We start from the raw sequence: 16646 nt of genomic DNA, 5'->3' as shown, positions 1-16646 counted from the left end.
GGCATGTATCTACCTTAAACATCATTAGTTGTAGATGACTGGCATGGAATCAGCTTTGGACTTAAGCCTTAAATATAATTAAAGTAATTAGAGCTGGAAGAGAAAGTTCTATTGCTTTTTCTTCTTCTATTTCTATTTCTATTTCCTGCTACACTGGTACTATTATGGGGGGAAAAATTCCTGGTAAATGCAAAGGGGACATTAATTAATCCATAAATGTTTATTATTAATGATAAAATAGCTCATATTCATATGGTAGGTTACAGCTGCTTAAATACTTAAAATATCTCATTGGATCTTCCCAACAAAACCCTGCAAGGTAGGTGATACTGTTATTTCCATTTTGTAAATGAGGAACCCCCTCATTTTACATGTAACCCCAGTTTAAGTAGATCCTCTCACAGAAACTCTGTTTACTGTTAATGTATTTTTAAGAGAAAGCATAAAGTCTTAGAGGGTGACAGTTAACTATTATCCTAGAAAGGAAGGGAAATTATTATACATGGTTGAAATATTCTTTTATGTTTCTATAATATTGGTTATTGTTTATAAATTATATGACTAGTAATATTGATGTTTGTCTATCTATGCAGAACTGAGAGGGAATTTTGAGTATTTTCCTGAGATTTTCTGATTTAAATGTCATTGAGAAAATCTGTGAGAGACTTGGACAGTTAACTGTTGAAAATTGATAATTTATAAAAGTATGAAATTATGATGCAGGAGCAGGCATTCCTAATTCTTTGAGTATTTGCCAGAAAGCCCACAAGGGCAGTAGCAAAGGGGACTGCTACTATACTTTAATAAGGCATAGGACAGAGATAAGTAGTGAAAGGGGTATCGAGGCAGATGGCATCAGGACAGGGGGTGGGATGATGAAGTGAGGCAATTCGAGGAAAAGGATAGGGAGGGGGAGGCACAGAGAATCACTCCTGTGACCATGGATTAGAGTGGGGAGCACTCAGCAGCGTGGACCCAGATGGAGATGGGAGAGTGCTGAGGGACACAAGTTTGAGGTATCATGTTTATAGGAATTTTGGGGGCAAAGAGACCAAGTCTTATCTGTGCCACCTTGGGGTTAGTTCACTAACATATCCAAATAATCTCAAAGTTATTTGTAAAACTTTAAAGTTACCTCATCCATATCACCTGAAAATTATCAGCACCATTTGGTATCCTGCTGGTCTTATTGAGGATGTCTGGAACTTGTCTGGGACTGACATAGCACAGGGCCAGAAGGCCCTGACACATATTACTAGGATGTGAATTTTGGTTAATTTTGGTTAATATATGATATAATTTGTAAATGATGATCTTTGGGATAGTTTGTATGTGACTTCCAGGTTCCCCTTTGCAATCTTATTCCTTGCTATTTTTCTTGATGTTGTCTCCTCATAAACCTACTTATTACATTCTCTAGAAGTGGGAGGTAGGAGTAGTCAGGAGGCAATTTTAACTAAATGCTCACAGATGAGGAAGATTGTGGAGAGGCACTCAGAGAGTTAACTGTCATGGAGAAAGAGATTGAGACGTGGAGAGTTAGGTGCTGTCTTTGAAAGAGTATGAGAAGACATGAGAGATCTGAGCTATACTCAGTCTATGGGGATCTTTTGAGAAAAATTCCTAAGAGGCTTTACCTTGCATCCTGAGAGTATTGAATTACTGGACTATGGTTCCAGTGTTCTTGAAGAGCCAATGTGGACTGGGTGACCTCTCTCAGAGCCGATACACGGTTGAAATATTCTTTTATGTTTCTGTATTATTGGTTACTGTTAATAAATTATATGACTAGTGATGGTTGATGTTTATTCAAGCATATGAGTTTGGGGTTTGGAAGAAAACTTGATGGGACAAAAGTTTCTTTAGTTTTTACAAACTGAAATGAGGGCCTTGAGCTAATTAATGAATGAAAGCTTTTTAATTTCTTGTGGGGAGGCAGTATGGTGTTAGAGGTAGAGAGCTGGAAGATTGCGTCTTGCTTCTGACACATATTAGCTGTGCAGCAAATCACTTAGAGTTCTAGTTAACTTTAAGACTCATTTTCAGAGAAGGTACCAGCCTGCATTGAAGGGGAAGGCAAATAAGAATTTAGATGGCATTTACTATGTGCCAGGATAAAGTGCTAAACACTTTATAAATATCTCATCTTACCTGCACAACAACCCTGCCAGGTAGGAGCTGTTATTCGCTCCATTTTATAGTTAAGGAAACTGAGGCAGAAAGACGGCTAAGTGACTTACCCAGAATCAGTCAGTAAATGTTTGAGGCCAGATTTGAACTCAGGTATGCCTGACTTCAGACTTAGTACTTTATCCATGATACCACTAAGCTGCCTTAGATAAACCAGAACAGTGTCTCACATATATAAGAACATAATCACCTACATCTTGGAAGTCAGTCTTCTTCCATGTACTACCCACCTATATGTTAGACAATTTTATAGAAGAATGATGAATGACACTTTTAAATAATTCATTGACCCATTATACTTACGCAGCAAATAGGAAGATTGTGTAGACAGAATAGGACCCACCAGAAGCAAAGTTTTTTATAGATTAAACAGCTATAAGGCCACAAAACAACTGGAACATTTACAGGAAATCACCCAAAGTCTGACCACTCTTTTTGCAGGTGGGTCCAATATAGAACATCTTTACGCTAATGTTTCTCAAATTTTCCTTTTCTGCCCTAATGTCTCTGCTGGCCTCTAATCTTGCATCATCAGCTGCCTTCCAGACATCTTGAACTGGATGTCCAATAGCCATCTTAAACTCAACGTATCCGCAGTAGAAACCATTATCTTTCCCCCTAAAACCTCCCTTCCTCCTACCTACTCCTTTTACTGTAGAGGGCAACACCATCCTTTCCAGTCCCTCAGACCTGAAACCTTGAAGTCTTTATGACTTCCTCACTATATCTCACGTACCATATTCAATCTGGTGCCAAGTTGTTGAGTTTACCTTTGCCACATCTCCTGAATATTCCCCCTTTTCTCCTGACACTGCCACCCTCTTGGTGCAGGTCCTCATCACCTCACACCTCGATTATTGCAATAGTCCACTGTTGGGTCTACCTGCCCCATGTCTCTCCCCACTCCAATTCATCCTTCATTCAGCCACTAAAGTGATTTTCCTAAAATACAGGTCCAGCCATGATGCTCCCCTACTCAATAAACTCCAATGGCTCCCTACTGCTTCCAGAAACAAAGTCTTTCATAATCTAGTCCCCTAATACTTTTCCAGTCTTCTTATCCCTTACTCCCCAACATGTACTCTTTCATCCAGTGATAGTGGCTTCCTGGCTGTTCTATGAACAAGCCACTCTAACTCTTGGCTCTGAGCATTCTCTCAGGTTGTTCCTCATGCTGGAACATATCCTCCCTCCTCCATTTAGGCTCCTGATTTCTCAGACTTCCTTTAATTCTCAACTCAAATCCTACCTCCTGCAGATTTCCCTTACCCCTCTTAATTCCAGGGCCTTCCTGCTGTTATTTCCTATTTATCCTGTCTATAGCTGGTTTTGAATATATTCGTCCGCATGTAGTTCCCCCTCTACCCCACCAATAGATTGTAAGCTCCTTGAAGGTTTTGTATCTCCAGTGCTTAGCAAAGTTCCTAGCACATAGTAGGTGCTTAATAAGTTTACTGAATTGAACCCACATCCATTCTGGTTTTGTTCTTTCAGGCCTGCCCTATGGAACAAGAACCATTGATGAAAGAACCGCATTCCTAACCATTTCTAATTCTTTCTTCCTGAGTTCTGTCTTTCAGTTACAGGAATACCCACTGAAACATTTCTTTTACCTCTAAAAGTCAGCATTACCCGTAGGCATGGTGCCAGGATTGCATTCCTAGACAGGCAATATGGTGTAGTGTCAAGAGTACTACATGTCAGATTAGAAGGGACCTAGACTTGAATTTCATCTTTGATACTTATTACATGTATGACCCTAGGCAAGTCATTTTACTTGGTTAAGCCTCAGTTTCGCCATGTGTAAAAAGGGAGTAAATGTGCTCTGCTTTATTAGATTATGCTTTGGAAACATAAAGGAGCTGCAAGAATGCCATGTTATTCCTGCTATTTGCTCCAAATCTTTTGTCCACATTTCCTTTTCATTTCCAGATCCCTCTTAAGTAAAATGGGAATAGTAATAAAATATGCACTATGTGCGTCACACACATTATTAAGAAGGGGTTTTTCAAACCTACCAGCTGCTGTGTAGACATGAGCTATTACTGGTTACTGACCTTGCAATACTGTGGCCAATTCCTTTCCTAATGAGCATTTCCTTGACATTCCCAAGAGAGATGAGTTTTCTGGTACTTCCCCTGACATTTTCTCCTTACAGATGTCTTTTTTTTTGGGAAGTATTCCCATGGCCACCCCTGAAAGAGACTACTGGCCTTGGAGCCAGGAGGGCCTGAATTCAAGTCCTGCTTCAGCTGCTTGTGTGACCCTGAGTGAATGTCTCAGTTTCTCGATAAGTAAATGGTGATAACACTTCAAAAGGTTGTTGGGAAGCTCAAATGACGTGCTTTGCATACTATAAACAAAGCATTAGCATTTATACAATACTTTAAGATTTGCAAACCATTTTATAAATATTATCTCATTTTAACTTCCCCACAACCCTAGAAGATCGATGCTATTATTATCCCCATTTTACAGATGAGGAAACTGAGACAAACAGAGGTTAAGTGACTTGCCCAGGGTCCTGCAGCTGGTGTTTGAGGTAGACAGATGGCTTAACTTTCCTTACATGTCTCCTGCCCCTCTGGCTAAACTGCAGAAGAAAAAGAAAATTGCCCTTCAGGTGGAGAAGGTTGGTGTTGCTAAGGAGCTTTTGGCACATCAAAATGCAAACATTTCAGTGAAAGATAAAAAACTCAGCAACCACAGGAGTTTAGTATTGAACATTTTTATTTACTGTTACAAGAGGGAAAGCCGTTTCACCCCCTCCCCCTCCCCCCCCCCCCTAAAATTAAGCCCAAACCTGGTAAGGTACAGCTTATGGTACATAGCAACACCAAGTAGGTGGCCATCCCTAGACTGTCTTGTGTGTAATGAAATAAAAACCATGGTATGTTATTAACTCCCTTTGACCATAAAGTGCCAAGGAAAACATTAATCTTTTCCATTTGGTAATTCATTTCCTGTTGCTTTTAGCATAGGATATCACAGGATAGTGAGAGGAGGGAGGAGTATAGCCTTCTGGCTCCAGAATCCCTGACCTGGCCAAGCCTTGTGCTTTGACAGAGGAGCCTCTATCTGAAGAGGCCAATGAATCAGGGAATGAAATTCCTCAGGCGGGGCTTACTGTTCTGGGCCCCCCCTAGAAGCACAATGACCAGAGGATGGAGATAAAAACATCAAAGCATAAGGCAAGTGAATTTCAAAGGCAGGACCTTCCTGATCAACATCCATTGCAATTCAAGGCCTAAAAATGGAAGTTCACTCACCCACCTGTATGGCTTAAGCTTCCTATGTGAGCAGTACGACTTTTCCCATAAGCCAACAGTCAGTTTGCTATTTGGGCCATGAATAAAGTTGCTTCTTAATTCTTGGCTGAGAGTTCTATGCTGGATCATCTTGGTCACTTGGAGATGGGCTACAACAGACAAGAGCCAATCCTGTAGAAGTATGGAGCCCAGATCCATGCCTGGAGGATAAGGCAGGGGCTGTGACCAGTTACATCCTAAGTCTCTCAGCATAAATAGTTTTAGACAGATCAACCCATACTAAAATGAATACTTGGTAGAACTTGGGGATGGGGTGAGAGCTTTCTCTTACTAATGTAACTTGTGGTGTTGCTAGGTTGACTGTTCACTTGTGTATAAGTCTTTTTCAGTACCTGCTAGAAGACCCAATTCTTCCCCTCCCACCCAGAAGCCTGCCTTCCCGAGTCACTGACCAATCACCTGCAGCACAGCTCCCCTAAATCCCAGCTATTTGCTTCAGGGAAATTTCTATTCCCTTTATCTCCTCCCCCACTGGGACTCATCTCCAAGGTTATATATAAAAAAGTAGGGATAGGCTTTCATTAAATTGAAGGTCTCTTACTAAAAATTTCTTCTTTCCCAGTCCAACTCCTCTCCATCCCTTTAAAAAACAAACAGTCCCTCCTGAACCAACTGAAACGAAACCAAGGCATAGAGGCATAAAGTAAATAAAGAATTCTAATATCAAATGGTTCTTTAAAGGAGATCAGATTTTTTTCTCACCCTTCAAATATCAAAAAACAAATCATACAAAGGTAAAAAATATTAGTATGTTGTTAAAAGAGAAAGAGTGGAGGTCTAGGATAACAAGGAGTTGGACTGGATTTCCCAGTTGTGCTTGGGTTGTTGTTATGTGCCTATCCTACTGTCTGCTTTCAAAGTTCAGGAGCTGGGAAAAGACTGAATGCAGAATGACAATGGGGAGACCCAATGGGGAGACATTTCTGGGTGCCTGGACCCTTGTCGCTTACAAATGATGCAGCTTGCCCTGCCCTGGGCCATCTCTACGAGCAAGACCCCCAGGAAAGAGGCTGAGGGGTTGTCTTCTAAGTTTAACACAAGAAATCTTGAGGTGAGGTTCTTTTTGCTGATAGACACCCCTTGATGCCTTCTATTTGGGAGAGAATGATTGAGTTAGAAAGTCAGAGCATTCCAGGAACCATTCTGGAGCCCTCACCTGCACAGGATTGGTGCAGCTCCACAGCCATCTGTTGATCCCCTTTCTGGGTCAACGGAAGTGCTGGTCTGACCCATGTGAGCTCAAATGTGTGTCCGTGCACTACAGTCCAAAGCCAGTCCACCCTGCTTCCCAATAAACAACTGTAGGTAGGCCTCCAAGTCCCAAGAAGATGCCTCCTCCCCACATCTGCTGTGGTTTTCAGGTCCCTTTGACTCAATGACTGCAGTCTCTCAGGGGGTCAAAGCTTGTTGATCATATTTCTCCTCATATTCCTCACCCTCATCCCAGGCTGATGGGAAGTTTGGAGTCTCTCTTTATTAACTGGAATTCAAGTTCTACAGGTCTTGGGTCGAAATGACAGATGAATTTGCAATGCACTAGGAACGGATGTTGGTTAGACATATGTGCGTGTATATATATATGTATACATACATATACACACATACACACACACATATATATTTTATACATAATAAATATTTTTAAATCCTTTCTTTACATGATCACAGAAAGGGTCCTTCAATCCTCTGGCATCCATGGGCTGACACATTGTCTTTGTGTGACACAGGATGGAGTAGCCTTGGGCTTCTGGTTCATTGCCCCAAGCTCTTCAGTAAAAGTTGCTTAAGTGGCTGGAATTGAACTGTGAAAATTCAGCCTGAAACTGGCTCCTGGATTACATGGTAATAAATTTTAAAAAAAGGCAAATGCCTACTTCCACCAACTCAATTTTAAGCTTACTATATTATCTGTCTCAGTTTTCAAAACTCCAAGTCACCAGTTCTACAACCTTACTCGTCCGCTCTCTGAATCTGTGTAAAACAGTTTCACAGGTAGCACAACCAGTGTGCTCAGGAATACTCTAACATAGAGTACAGAAATACAACGCGACAGAGTGCAATTGTGACCATCTCCCAGGTGGGAAAGTGCAGGATGGAATACGCATAGGCATAGGTGGGGGCAGCAAAGGACTTTAGAAAGAGAATAGGAATTCCCCAATGGCCAGTCATTTTAGCTTTAATGCAAGCAATACTGAGGGCGGCTAGGTGGTGCAGTGGATAGCACGTCAGGCCTGGAGGCAGGAAGACTCATCTTCCTGAGTTCAAATCTGACCTTAGACACTCACTAGCTACGTGACAAGTCATCTAACCCTGTTTACCTCAGTTTCTTCATCTGGAAAATGAGCTAGAGAAGGAAATGGCAAACCACTCCAGTACCTTTGCCAAGAAAACCCCAAATGGGGTTATAAAGAGTCAGATATGACTGAAAAATGACCAAACAACCACAATACAATACTGAAGTGGGTGTTCTGCTGCTGACTTGTCTCTCTCGGTTGAAGCAGGTAAAACTGCCATCTTGAAAAAGGCATAAAAAAGGATAAATGATCCAGGGCTGGAAACTGAAACATTAAGGATGATCTCACTGCTTACTTTTCCCAAAAGTTACATTTTCAAGGAAACTATTACACTGTTTGGAGACTAGGAATGTAGTGTCCCATACATACAAACATACATGTGCATATCAACATCCACACAGACATACACATTCACTACCTCCCCCCTCCCCTATCCCAGGAAAAGTGCACTTCCAATATCAAATACAAAAATAGATTGGCACACTCTTTTTTTTTGACACAGTGAAGGTATCTTTTAAAAGCTTTCCCCCACTTCTCAAAGTCCTCTCCCCCTTTCCCTTCAACTGCCCCTACCCCAGGTTGGAACAGGCCAATAGAGAAACAGTAAAGGAGAGAAGGTCCTGGCCTAGGTTGGCAAAGTGGACAGATGACCAGAAGAAAGACTGGAATGGAGACTGTGAAAGACTCTTGTATTTCAATAAACTGAGATGGGCAACAGAATATCCCTCACTTGGTCCCCCAAAGCCCATTCCTTCAGGGGCGGTGCTGGGCCTCCATGGTCTCTGTTGCTTTCCTCCACCTCCCTTTGCTCTGGGTAGATAAGAACTCCCATGAGTCTATCTAGGCTGAACAAGACCAAAGAGTCCCTGAAATGTTTCTAGTACAGCCTCTACTACAGAAGAAAATGATGCTGAATGAAAAGAAAATGTCGGTATATTCTGAGTTCTGTCTTTGCGTTTCCAGTCGTAACTGCTGCTCCACAGACCTCAAAGGAAGCGGTTGTTCCCCCTGTCCCAGGAGGGTGGCCTGTGCTAGGAATTTTGGATCAGTCGTCTGTAGTGGGGCATGACTTCATGCTCAGGCAGATGGAGAGCAAATTCCAAGGCCACTAAGACTGGGAATTCAAAGGCAATCAGCTCTCGTCGGTTCAGCCGGAACTTCTCTTCCAGTTTCTGAAACAGGAGGAAAGAAAATAATAAGCATCTAAGCCACGGTTATTAATATCCTAGATTTCTCCGTTGCTGTTCAGTCGTTTTAGTTGTGTCTGACTCTCTGTGACCCAATTTGGGGTTTTCTTGGCAGAAATCCTGGAGCAGTTTGACATTTCCTTCTCTAGCTCATTTTCTAGATGAGGAAACTGAGGCAAACAGGATTCAGTGACTTACCGACGGTCACACAGCCAGAGTCTGAAGCCAGATTTGAACTCAGGAAGATGGGTCTTCCTGACTCTAGGTCCGGTACTCTATCCACTGCCCCACTCAGCTGCCCAGGTTTTGCTACATATAACATTTAAATCACTCAGGGAGTATGTACTGAGCATCATCTTTGTGCAAGGCACTGTGTTGGTCAAAGAAGGGATATGATGGGAGTTTAGGGTGCTGTTCCTGGCTTTAGGGAGCTTACAATTCAGGAGGAAAGCTGAGGCTAACATAAGACACAATCAATCAGTAATCAATAAATAAACATTTATTAAATGCCTATTATGTGCCAGGCTCTGTGCTAGGTGGTGTAATGAATAGAATGCAGGATCTGAAGTCAGGAAGACTCATTTTCCTGGGTTCAAATCTGGCCTCAGATATTTACTAGCTGTGTGACCCAGGGCAAGTTACTTAACCAACTCTGTTTGCCTCAGTTTCCTTATCTGTAAAATGAGCTGGAGAAGGAAATGGCAAACTCCTGTAGTGTCTTTGTCAGGAAAACCTCTGATGGGGTCACGAGGAATTGGATACAACTGAAAAGTGACTAAATAATAACTATGCTAAATGCTGGGTATGCAGAAAGAGGCAAAAGGACAGTAACAAAGCATGCGTAATGGGATATGATGGAATTCTGGACACATTCAGATCAAGCTCTGGATGAGTCAGCAGACCAGGAGACCTGAGATCTTTGGTTGCCTGATGAGAGGCATGCTTAGACCTGTGGAGGTGATGGTCCCTTTGTCCTCTGCCTGGTTAAACCACACTAGGAAATCTGGGTTCAATCCTGGGCTTCTGCTTTAGGAAGGGCATTTAATCTGCGGGAAAGTTTCTAGAGTAGAGACTCTCTTTTAAAAAATATTTTATTTTTATTTTTCCCAAGTTACACATAAAAACATTTTTAAACATTTGTTTTTAAAACTCTGAGCTTAAAATTTAAGGAAGAGAGACTTTTAAACTGGGGTCGATGGATAGATTTCAAGGTGTCTGTAAACTTGTTTTAAAAATGTTTTAATAAATGCTGAGTGAAGCAAACAGAACCAGGAGAACTACGTTGTACCCAGTGACAGCTACCATGTGCGAGGACTGATTTTGATAGACTTAGCCCTTCTCAGCAATGCAAGGACCTAAAACATTTCCAAAGGACTCATGATGCAAAATGACATCCACGTCCAGAGAAAGATCTATGGAGTTGGAATGCAGAATGAAGCAGAATATTGTCGCTTTTGTTATGTTTTGTTTTTCTCATGGTTTCTCCCATTTGCTATAACTCTTTTATGCAATATGACTAATGTGAAAATGTGTTTAATGGGAATGTATATATAGAGCCCATATAAGATTGCATGCCGTCTTAGGGAGTAGGAGTGAGGGAAGAGGAAAAAATTTAGAACTTATGAAAGTGAATGTTAAAAACAAATAAATACATTTGGAAAAAATATTTTAATAACTGTATAATATACCTAGCACTTTAATGTTTTCACTATGTTTTATAAGTATTATTTCATTTTATCCTCACAACCACTCTTGGGAGGGTAGGTGTGGTTATTATCCCCATTTTATAGATGAGGAAAACTGAGACAGGAAGAAGTCCAGTGACTTATCCAGGCTCACATAAACAGTAAGTATCTGAGGACCAATCTGAACTCAGCTTTTCCTGACTATCCACTGTACTGTCTAGTTGTCTGAACTGTAATTCAACATAATGGATGTCTCTCATAATCCTACGTATTTTATTTTATGCATTTAAAAACATTATTCCAAGAAAGGGTCATTAGACTGCCAAAAGGATCAGTGGCAGACAGAGGTTAGTAACACCTGACTTAGAGGAGACTTCAATGTCAGCTCAAATTCAAATTGTGTCTTTGACCATTCTGGCCGATGTGGTGCATATCACTTAATTTTCCAGGCAATTAGGATAAGAGGCAGAGCAGCTAACATGGGTTATCAGAAAAGATTTCCTTCCTATGCTGGTGAAGCTGGGAATATGGTTCCCCCTTCTCCAAATGTTTAGATCTGAAGGGGAGGGGATGGGGACAGGATATCAGTTCTCAGAGGATGGATTAGATTTGTTATATCTGGCCCAGAGAGTAGTCCTAGAAACAAACAGGTGGAAGTTGTAAGGAAAACAAACTGGAACTGAGCACAGATTTCATAAAAACCAAAAGCAGTGGGCTGCCTCATGAAGGGGTGGGTTCTTTCTCTCAGGAGGTCTTCAAGCCAAGGCTGGATGACCACTGATCAAGTAGGTTGTAGTGTGGATTCTTGTTTAAGTATAGGTGGAACTGAATAGTCACTGAGGTCTGCTCCAATGTTGAGGTTCTATGAGTTTTGTGGTATAGAGTGTAATAGTCTACAATGGGGGAAAGCAATGAAAGACTGTTTCAAGGATGTGCTGCTTCAGGCTTCTACGATGGTAAAACAAAGTAGGATCTTTGGCTGTTTTTGTTTTAGTATAATCAAGTGCCTCTGATTGAATAATGTGATGAAAGAATATCTTCCCACCTATTAATGGGCCTGTATAGGAAGGCTCATACCTTTTGTTAATGAGGCACTGGTTCTCAAGGGTTGGGATGCCCTCTGGCTCTAAAAAATGTATAAATACTCTGAGGGTGAGGTTTTACTTTGGGGCTTAGCTTTTGGAAGAAGCTTTGTGTGCCAGATGAGACTCTGTGAAGCCTCTAAGGAGCCCCCTGGCTTTGAACACCCAGATGTTGGTGCTTCCCTCTCTGGTAACTATATATGTACGGTCAGGCAGTTGCATCTGTCTGTTGATCTGTGATGTATGTATTGCTTATGATCAGACATTTGGAAGCCCTGTCTGCTGGTATTTATTTCTCTGTATTTTCTCTGAAGTTCAAGGTGTTGACTTTTTCCTCTGAACTAAGGGAATGATACATGTGCTGGATTAAAGTGATTATTGACCCCTCAAAAGCTGCCTTTCCTTTCAGAAAAGCAGATCAAAGAACCTGTGTTAGCAGGCCCTTCTGTATATGCTGGGGTGCTTACTGTTACATCTTTATAAAGCAGGTTGTTAAACTTTCAATGTGAGCCTTTATACCTTGGAAACTGGCCAATGCAACCAAAAACAGGGCTTCATTTACTGTTTTGTTGATTGTCTAGACTTAAAGGGATGAGAAAATGTAAAAAAAAAATAATGCAGATTAAGATTTTTAAACAGTGTCTTGCTTTTTGGAGAGTTGATTGTTAAACATTTACCAGCACATCCCTGGATTTTTTGGCAAAGATATTTAAAAATTCTGATGAGGCTGCACTCTGTTTTGGCATATTTTGTGTAAGAAAGCTTAGTCCTCAGAGAGGTTGGCTGCCTGAGTCAGTTTATTACTGGATTGGAATTCCTTAGGCAAATTGCTGAAGCAAGCCACTTTTACACTGATTACATTAGCTTTATGCTGGGTGGTATATTATCATGTTATTTCTAAGCATGTCTATTGCCACTTTGCATTTTTCAATCTTTATTCCTTCTCACACAGTAGTATTCAAGGAAGATCTATGGAAGTCTCTTAGTGATAAGTTCACTACATGTATATAAGCATCATCTTGTGACCCTGGAGTACTTGCAGTTGCGTGGGAGCAGGTGACCCTCTCAGAATCTTTCCACATGATGGATAAGACAGAGGTATATTAGAAATAATACTTTAATCATTTCAACCATACTATTTACATTTCATCAGGAGAGGATCATAAATTGAAAGCTATCAGTGATCATTTGGTCCAATCCCAACTTGCTCAAGGGCATACAGCAAGGAACAGAGGTCCTCTATTTCCCAATTTGCACTGTATCACACTGCCCCTGAACAGGAGTACAGATGGTAACCACCCAAGCAGGCCTAGAAAAACTCTCTATTTCTTTTACTTCTAATGATTCTTTTCCTTTATGAGGGCGGCCATAGCCCTGAACCCTAAATCCTTCCCCAGTGATAGTTCTGTCAACCACTTATTTGGATCACATTCTGACCTTGTAGACCCCTGTGAGGCTGCCAGGTTCCCTGTTCTGGGGGGGGTTTATGGCAAAAATAAAAGCTGGGCTTCTTCCTTTACTACTGCCAAAGTAAATTCTGCCTACCCCTTTCCCCCGCAATTGTTCTTCCTCATTTCTATATGACAGAGTTAGAAACTCCTTAAGAGCAGAGACTGTTCTCATTTACCTGGAAACACAGTAGGTGCTTAATAAATGCTTGTCATGACTGAGAGGGAAAAAAAGGTTCCTAGCCCATATTTATTAATTCATAGGTGAGGCAACCCACCTGACTTCTACACATAGCTAACAGAATACCTAAAGAATCCTTGAGGTGGATGCTCACCAAACTACAAATAGGCCCTACACTTGCTACTAGGTCCCAAGGCCACTTACATCAATTAAGTGCTTGACTTCGTGTTTTTTGAGGTCGCTTCCAATTTTGGCGGCTAGCAGCACACAGGCCCCGGCACAAAGTTTCCGGTTCTGTTTGTTTAGCTTCCCCTTGAGGGCCAGCTTCTCAAAGTAGACAAAGGCCATGGCCACGGTTGGCTCCTCGAAGCCACACTCCTCCAGCGCAAGTTTCCTCATCTCTCGCTTCAGACTGGACAAAGAAAGGAAATAGGGAACATGACTTGTCAGCAGCCTGGAACCCAAGCATTTGGTGAAGAGGAAAGAGTCTTGATTTCTGAAAGCTCTTCATGGCTGCCCTCCAAAGATATTGCAATGGAAGATATCTTTGGGAATTCTTTGCCCTGGTAAGTGAAGAATGCATTCATGAAATGGATATAACCATTCTTGTACCAGACCCCTTAAGGGGTATCATGAGCATCACTGGTCTAAAGCTGGAAGGGACTTCAGGGGACCTTTTTTTTTTTTTTTTACATGGGAGAAAATTAAGACCCTGGAGGTTATCAGGAAGTCACATAAGTAGTGGTGGCTGCTAGAGGTGGGGCTGGAAGCCAGGCCCACTGATTCCAAAGCTGGGGCTCCTCCCCACTACCTAAGCTGCTCTACTCACCTCAAAGCACTGGATCACCACCAGCTATTGTCAGTAGTATTTATTTCTGTTATGATGACTACTTTATTACGGTAGCATTAGTGTGATTACTGTTAGCAGTGTGATTTATGGGGCCGATATTAATGCACTTTTTTCCTATCACTGACATTAAGAGAGGTAGTTTAATACAGTAACAGAGGATTGAGTTCTTTCCTAAAAAGAATGGACTGGAATTCTACCTCTGATGTTTACTGGTTACATAATTCTGAGTAAGTCACTCAACCTCAGGCCACTCTCTAACACTTAGACATTAGGTCCAATGTAGCTGTTAGCTATCGAGGTACAGGAAGTTTCCTTTGAATATTACAGACGGTACTTACTACTTTGATACTTCCAGAACTGAAGATTTCCTAGGCATGAATACTTCCTTTAGCAGAACAATTTTTGTTCAGTCATTGTGACCCCACTGGGGGTTTTCTGGGCGAAGATCCTGGAGTGGTCTGCCATTTCCTTCTCCTGCTCATTTTCCAGATGAGGAAACTGAGGCTAACAGGGTTAAGTGACTTGCCCAGGGTCACACAGCCAGTACGTGTCTAAGACCAGATGTGAACTCAGGAAGGTGAGTCTTCCTAGCTCCAGTGCTCTATCCACTGTACCATCGAGCTGCCATGTATGGTTGTTATGCAGTATGATACCCTAGGTAGCCTGAGAGTTTCCATGACCAAAAAAACATATTCTCTGTGGCCAGCCTCATGAGAAGCTTCTCTGAACTCAGTGAGGCTTCCTTCCAAGGCGGCAGGGCTTAGACTCAATGGGCACAGGCTTCAGACACCTCCAGTCATCTCTATGTAATGTGTGAAGCACCAAAGGAGGAAATACTACAGAGAAAGGGTGAAAAGAGACATGTCTCCTCCTTATACTTAAAATACAGAAATGAGAGATAATGTGACTTTGAAACTTTTCCTAGACACAACAGCCCAATGCCATCGTAGCTTCATCTATGAAGATGAAAACAGACTGGGGCAGGAGGCAGGACAGAGACACTGAGCCAGATAGTGAGTAAACTTCTGAGGTAATTAATTCTAACCTAACAACTCAAATCTAACCTAACAAGACATTTTGTAAACAAAGGATGAACGAGATCAAAGTGAATGAGGACAAGAAAACATTAGAGAAACCAGAAACATTGCAACTAAACCAAGCCAGAAAATAAACCTTAGTACTAAGTGGAAGTTTCACCCAATGGCTATCTGGGTTATTAGCTGGAGCTAAGTTATTATTCTAAAAATGAACCTTTTGTATTGTGGCCCAAGGTAGAAGGTATGAATGTTTGTTTTGGCTTAGCTCTGTGGTTTGGGTAAATATGCCAGAGTCACACCTGTGCTGGACTAATTCTCAGAGAAGAACACAGAGAGTACATGACTTCAGCATAACGCAGGGGAACTTTCTAGCAAAATATGGATCCATCAGAAATCCGGATGAGTATACACATCATAGGAATGTGTTTGTGTGTGTGTGTGTGTGTGTGTGTGTGTGTGTGTGTGTGTGCGTGTGAACAAGCAACTCCGTAAATTGTAAAACCAAAACCAAATCAAACAAAATTAATTAAAATATTGGTGCTGCTAAGATTTGGGCCTAGGTATTTCAGCTGATTTTGATGACTACCCCTATGGACCCAAATGATCTCATGAAAATTAGGCTCTAAAGCACGGCCAAATATAAGAAATGACCAAATGATGGCTGACTTGGTGGCAGCATGCTTCCATTTTTTACCTATTTGGTTTCACTTCTGGACTATCCTACTTGATACATACTGGCCATATACCCCTGGGCAGATTATTTTATTCTTTGTGTTTTTGGGCACCTGCTTAAGACTCTAAGTGTGGACCAGAATTATCAAGGACATCGTAAGTCTTTTTGCCCATCCTTTCTTGAACTGTCAACAATTTTCTAAATGGCAACGATTACTGCCAGTCCTTTACATGCCAACTCCATTTGGTTGTGTCGAGACTGCTCAGGTTGTACTGATGAAAGCAAAACACCTCATTTTTTTCTTTGCTGGAAATTAATTTGCATAATGCCTCTGAGATCAGAGCTATCACAGAACCACTCATTCACTTAAATGACATTTTCCTACAACCCCACCTGTGCACTAGGGAAAGTCAGCAGCCCACCCAAGATTTGATTGTAGTGCTATGTTGGGGCTTTGTCCCAGAAATGCCGTATGGAGGTCAGCGTGCACGATACCTGCGGATTTTGCTCAGAGTCAATTTGATATGAGGAAACTTCTCCTTGAAAGTCTCATTCATGTCTTTCTTAAGATCTGAAGGCTTTACATAGTCAATGACTGTGGTCTGTAACAGAGCAGAGAACAAGGGTCACTCAAAATGCAGCCATTTGTGTGATCACTTAATCAATACGTAATCATTAAACACCTACCGT

The 16646-nt window shown here is 41.5% G+C and overlaps 1 protein-coding gene across 2 annotated transcripts in view; it reads right to left on the bottom strand.

The window, feature by feature from the left end:
- Positions 1–7403: 7403 nt before the first annotated feature.
- CABLES1 (Cdk5 and Abl enzyme substrate 1) overlaps positions 7404–16646 on the bottom strand; it is a 148019-nt gene continuing 138776 nt past the window's right edge. For both annotated transcript variants that reach the window (XM_072604384.1, XM_072604383.1), the window contains 3 exons: positions 16452–16558; positions 13601–13808; positions 7404–8985 (listed from right to left, as the gene is read on the bottom strand). In XM_072604384.1, coding sequence (XP_072460485.1) covers positions 8845–8985; positions 13601–13808; positions 16452–16558 — 456 coding nt within the window. In that variant the 3' untranslated portion in view covers positions 7404–8844. The remainder of the gene's footprint in view (positions 8986–13600; positions 13809–16451; positions 16559–16646) is intronic.

The sequence above is a fragment of the Notamacropus eugenii genome, chromosome 4 (genome assembly GCF_028372415.1).
Source record: "Notamacropus eugenii isolate mMacEug1 chromosome 4, mMacEug1.pri_v2, whole genome shotgun sequence".
NCBI classification, from domain to species: Eukaryota; Metazoa; Chordata; class Mammalia; order Diprotodontia; family Macropodidae; genus Notamacropus; species Notamacropus eugenii.
This window is presented reverse-complemented; position numbering and strand designations above follow the sequence as displayed.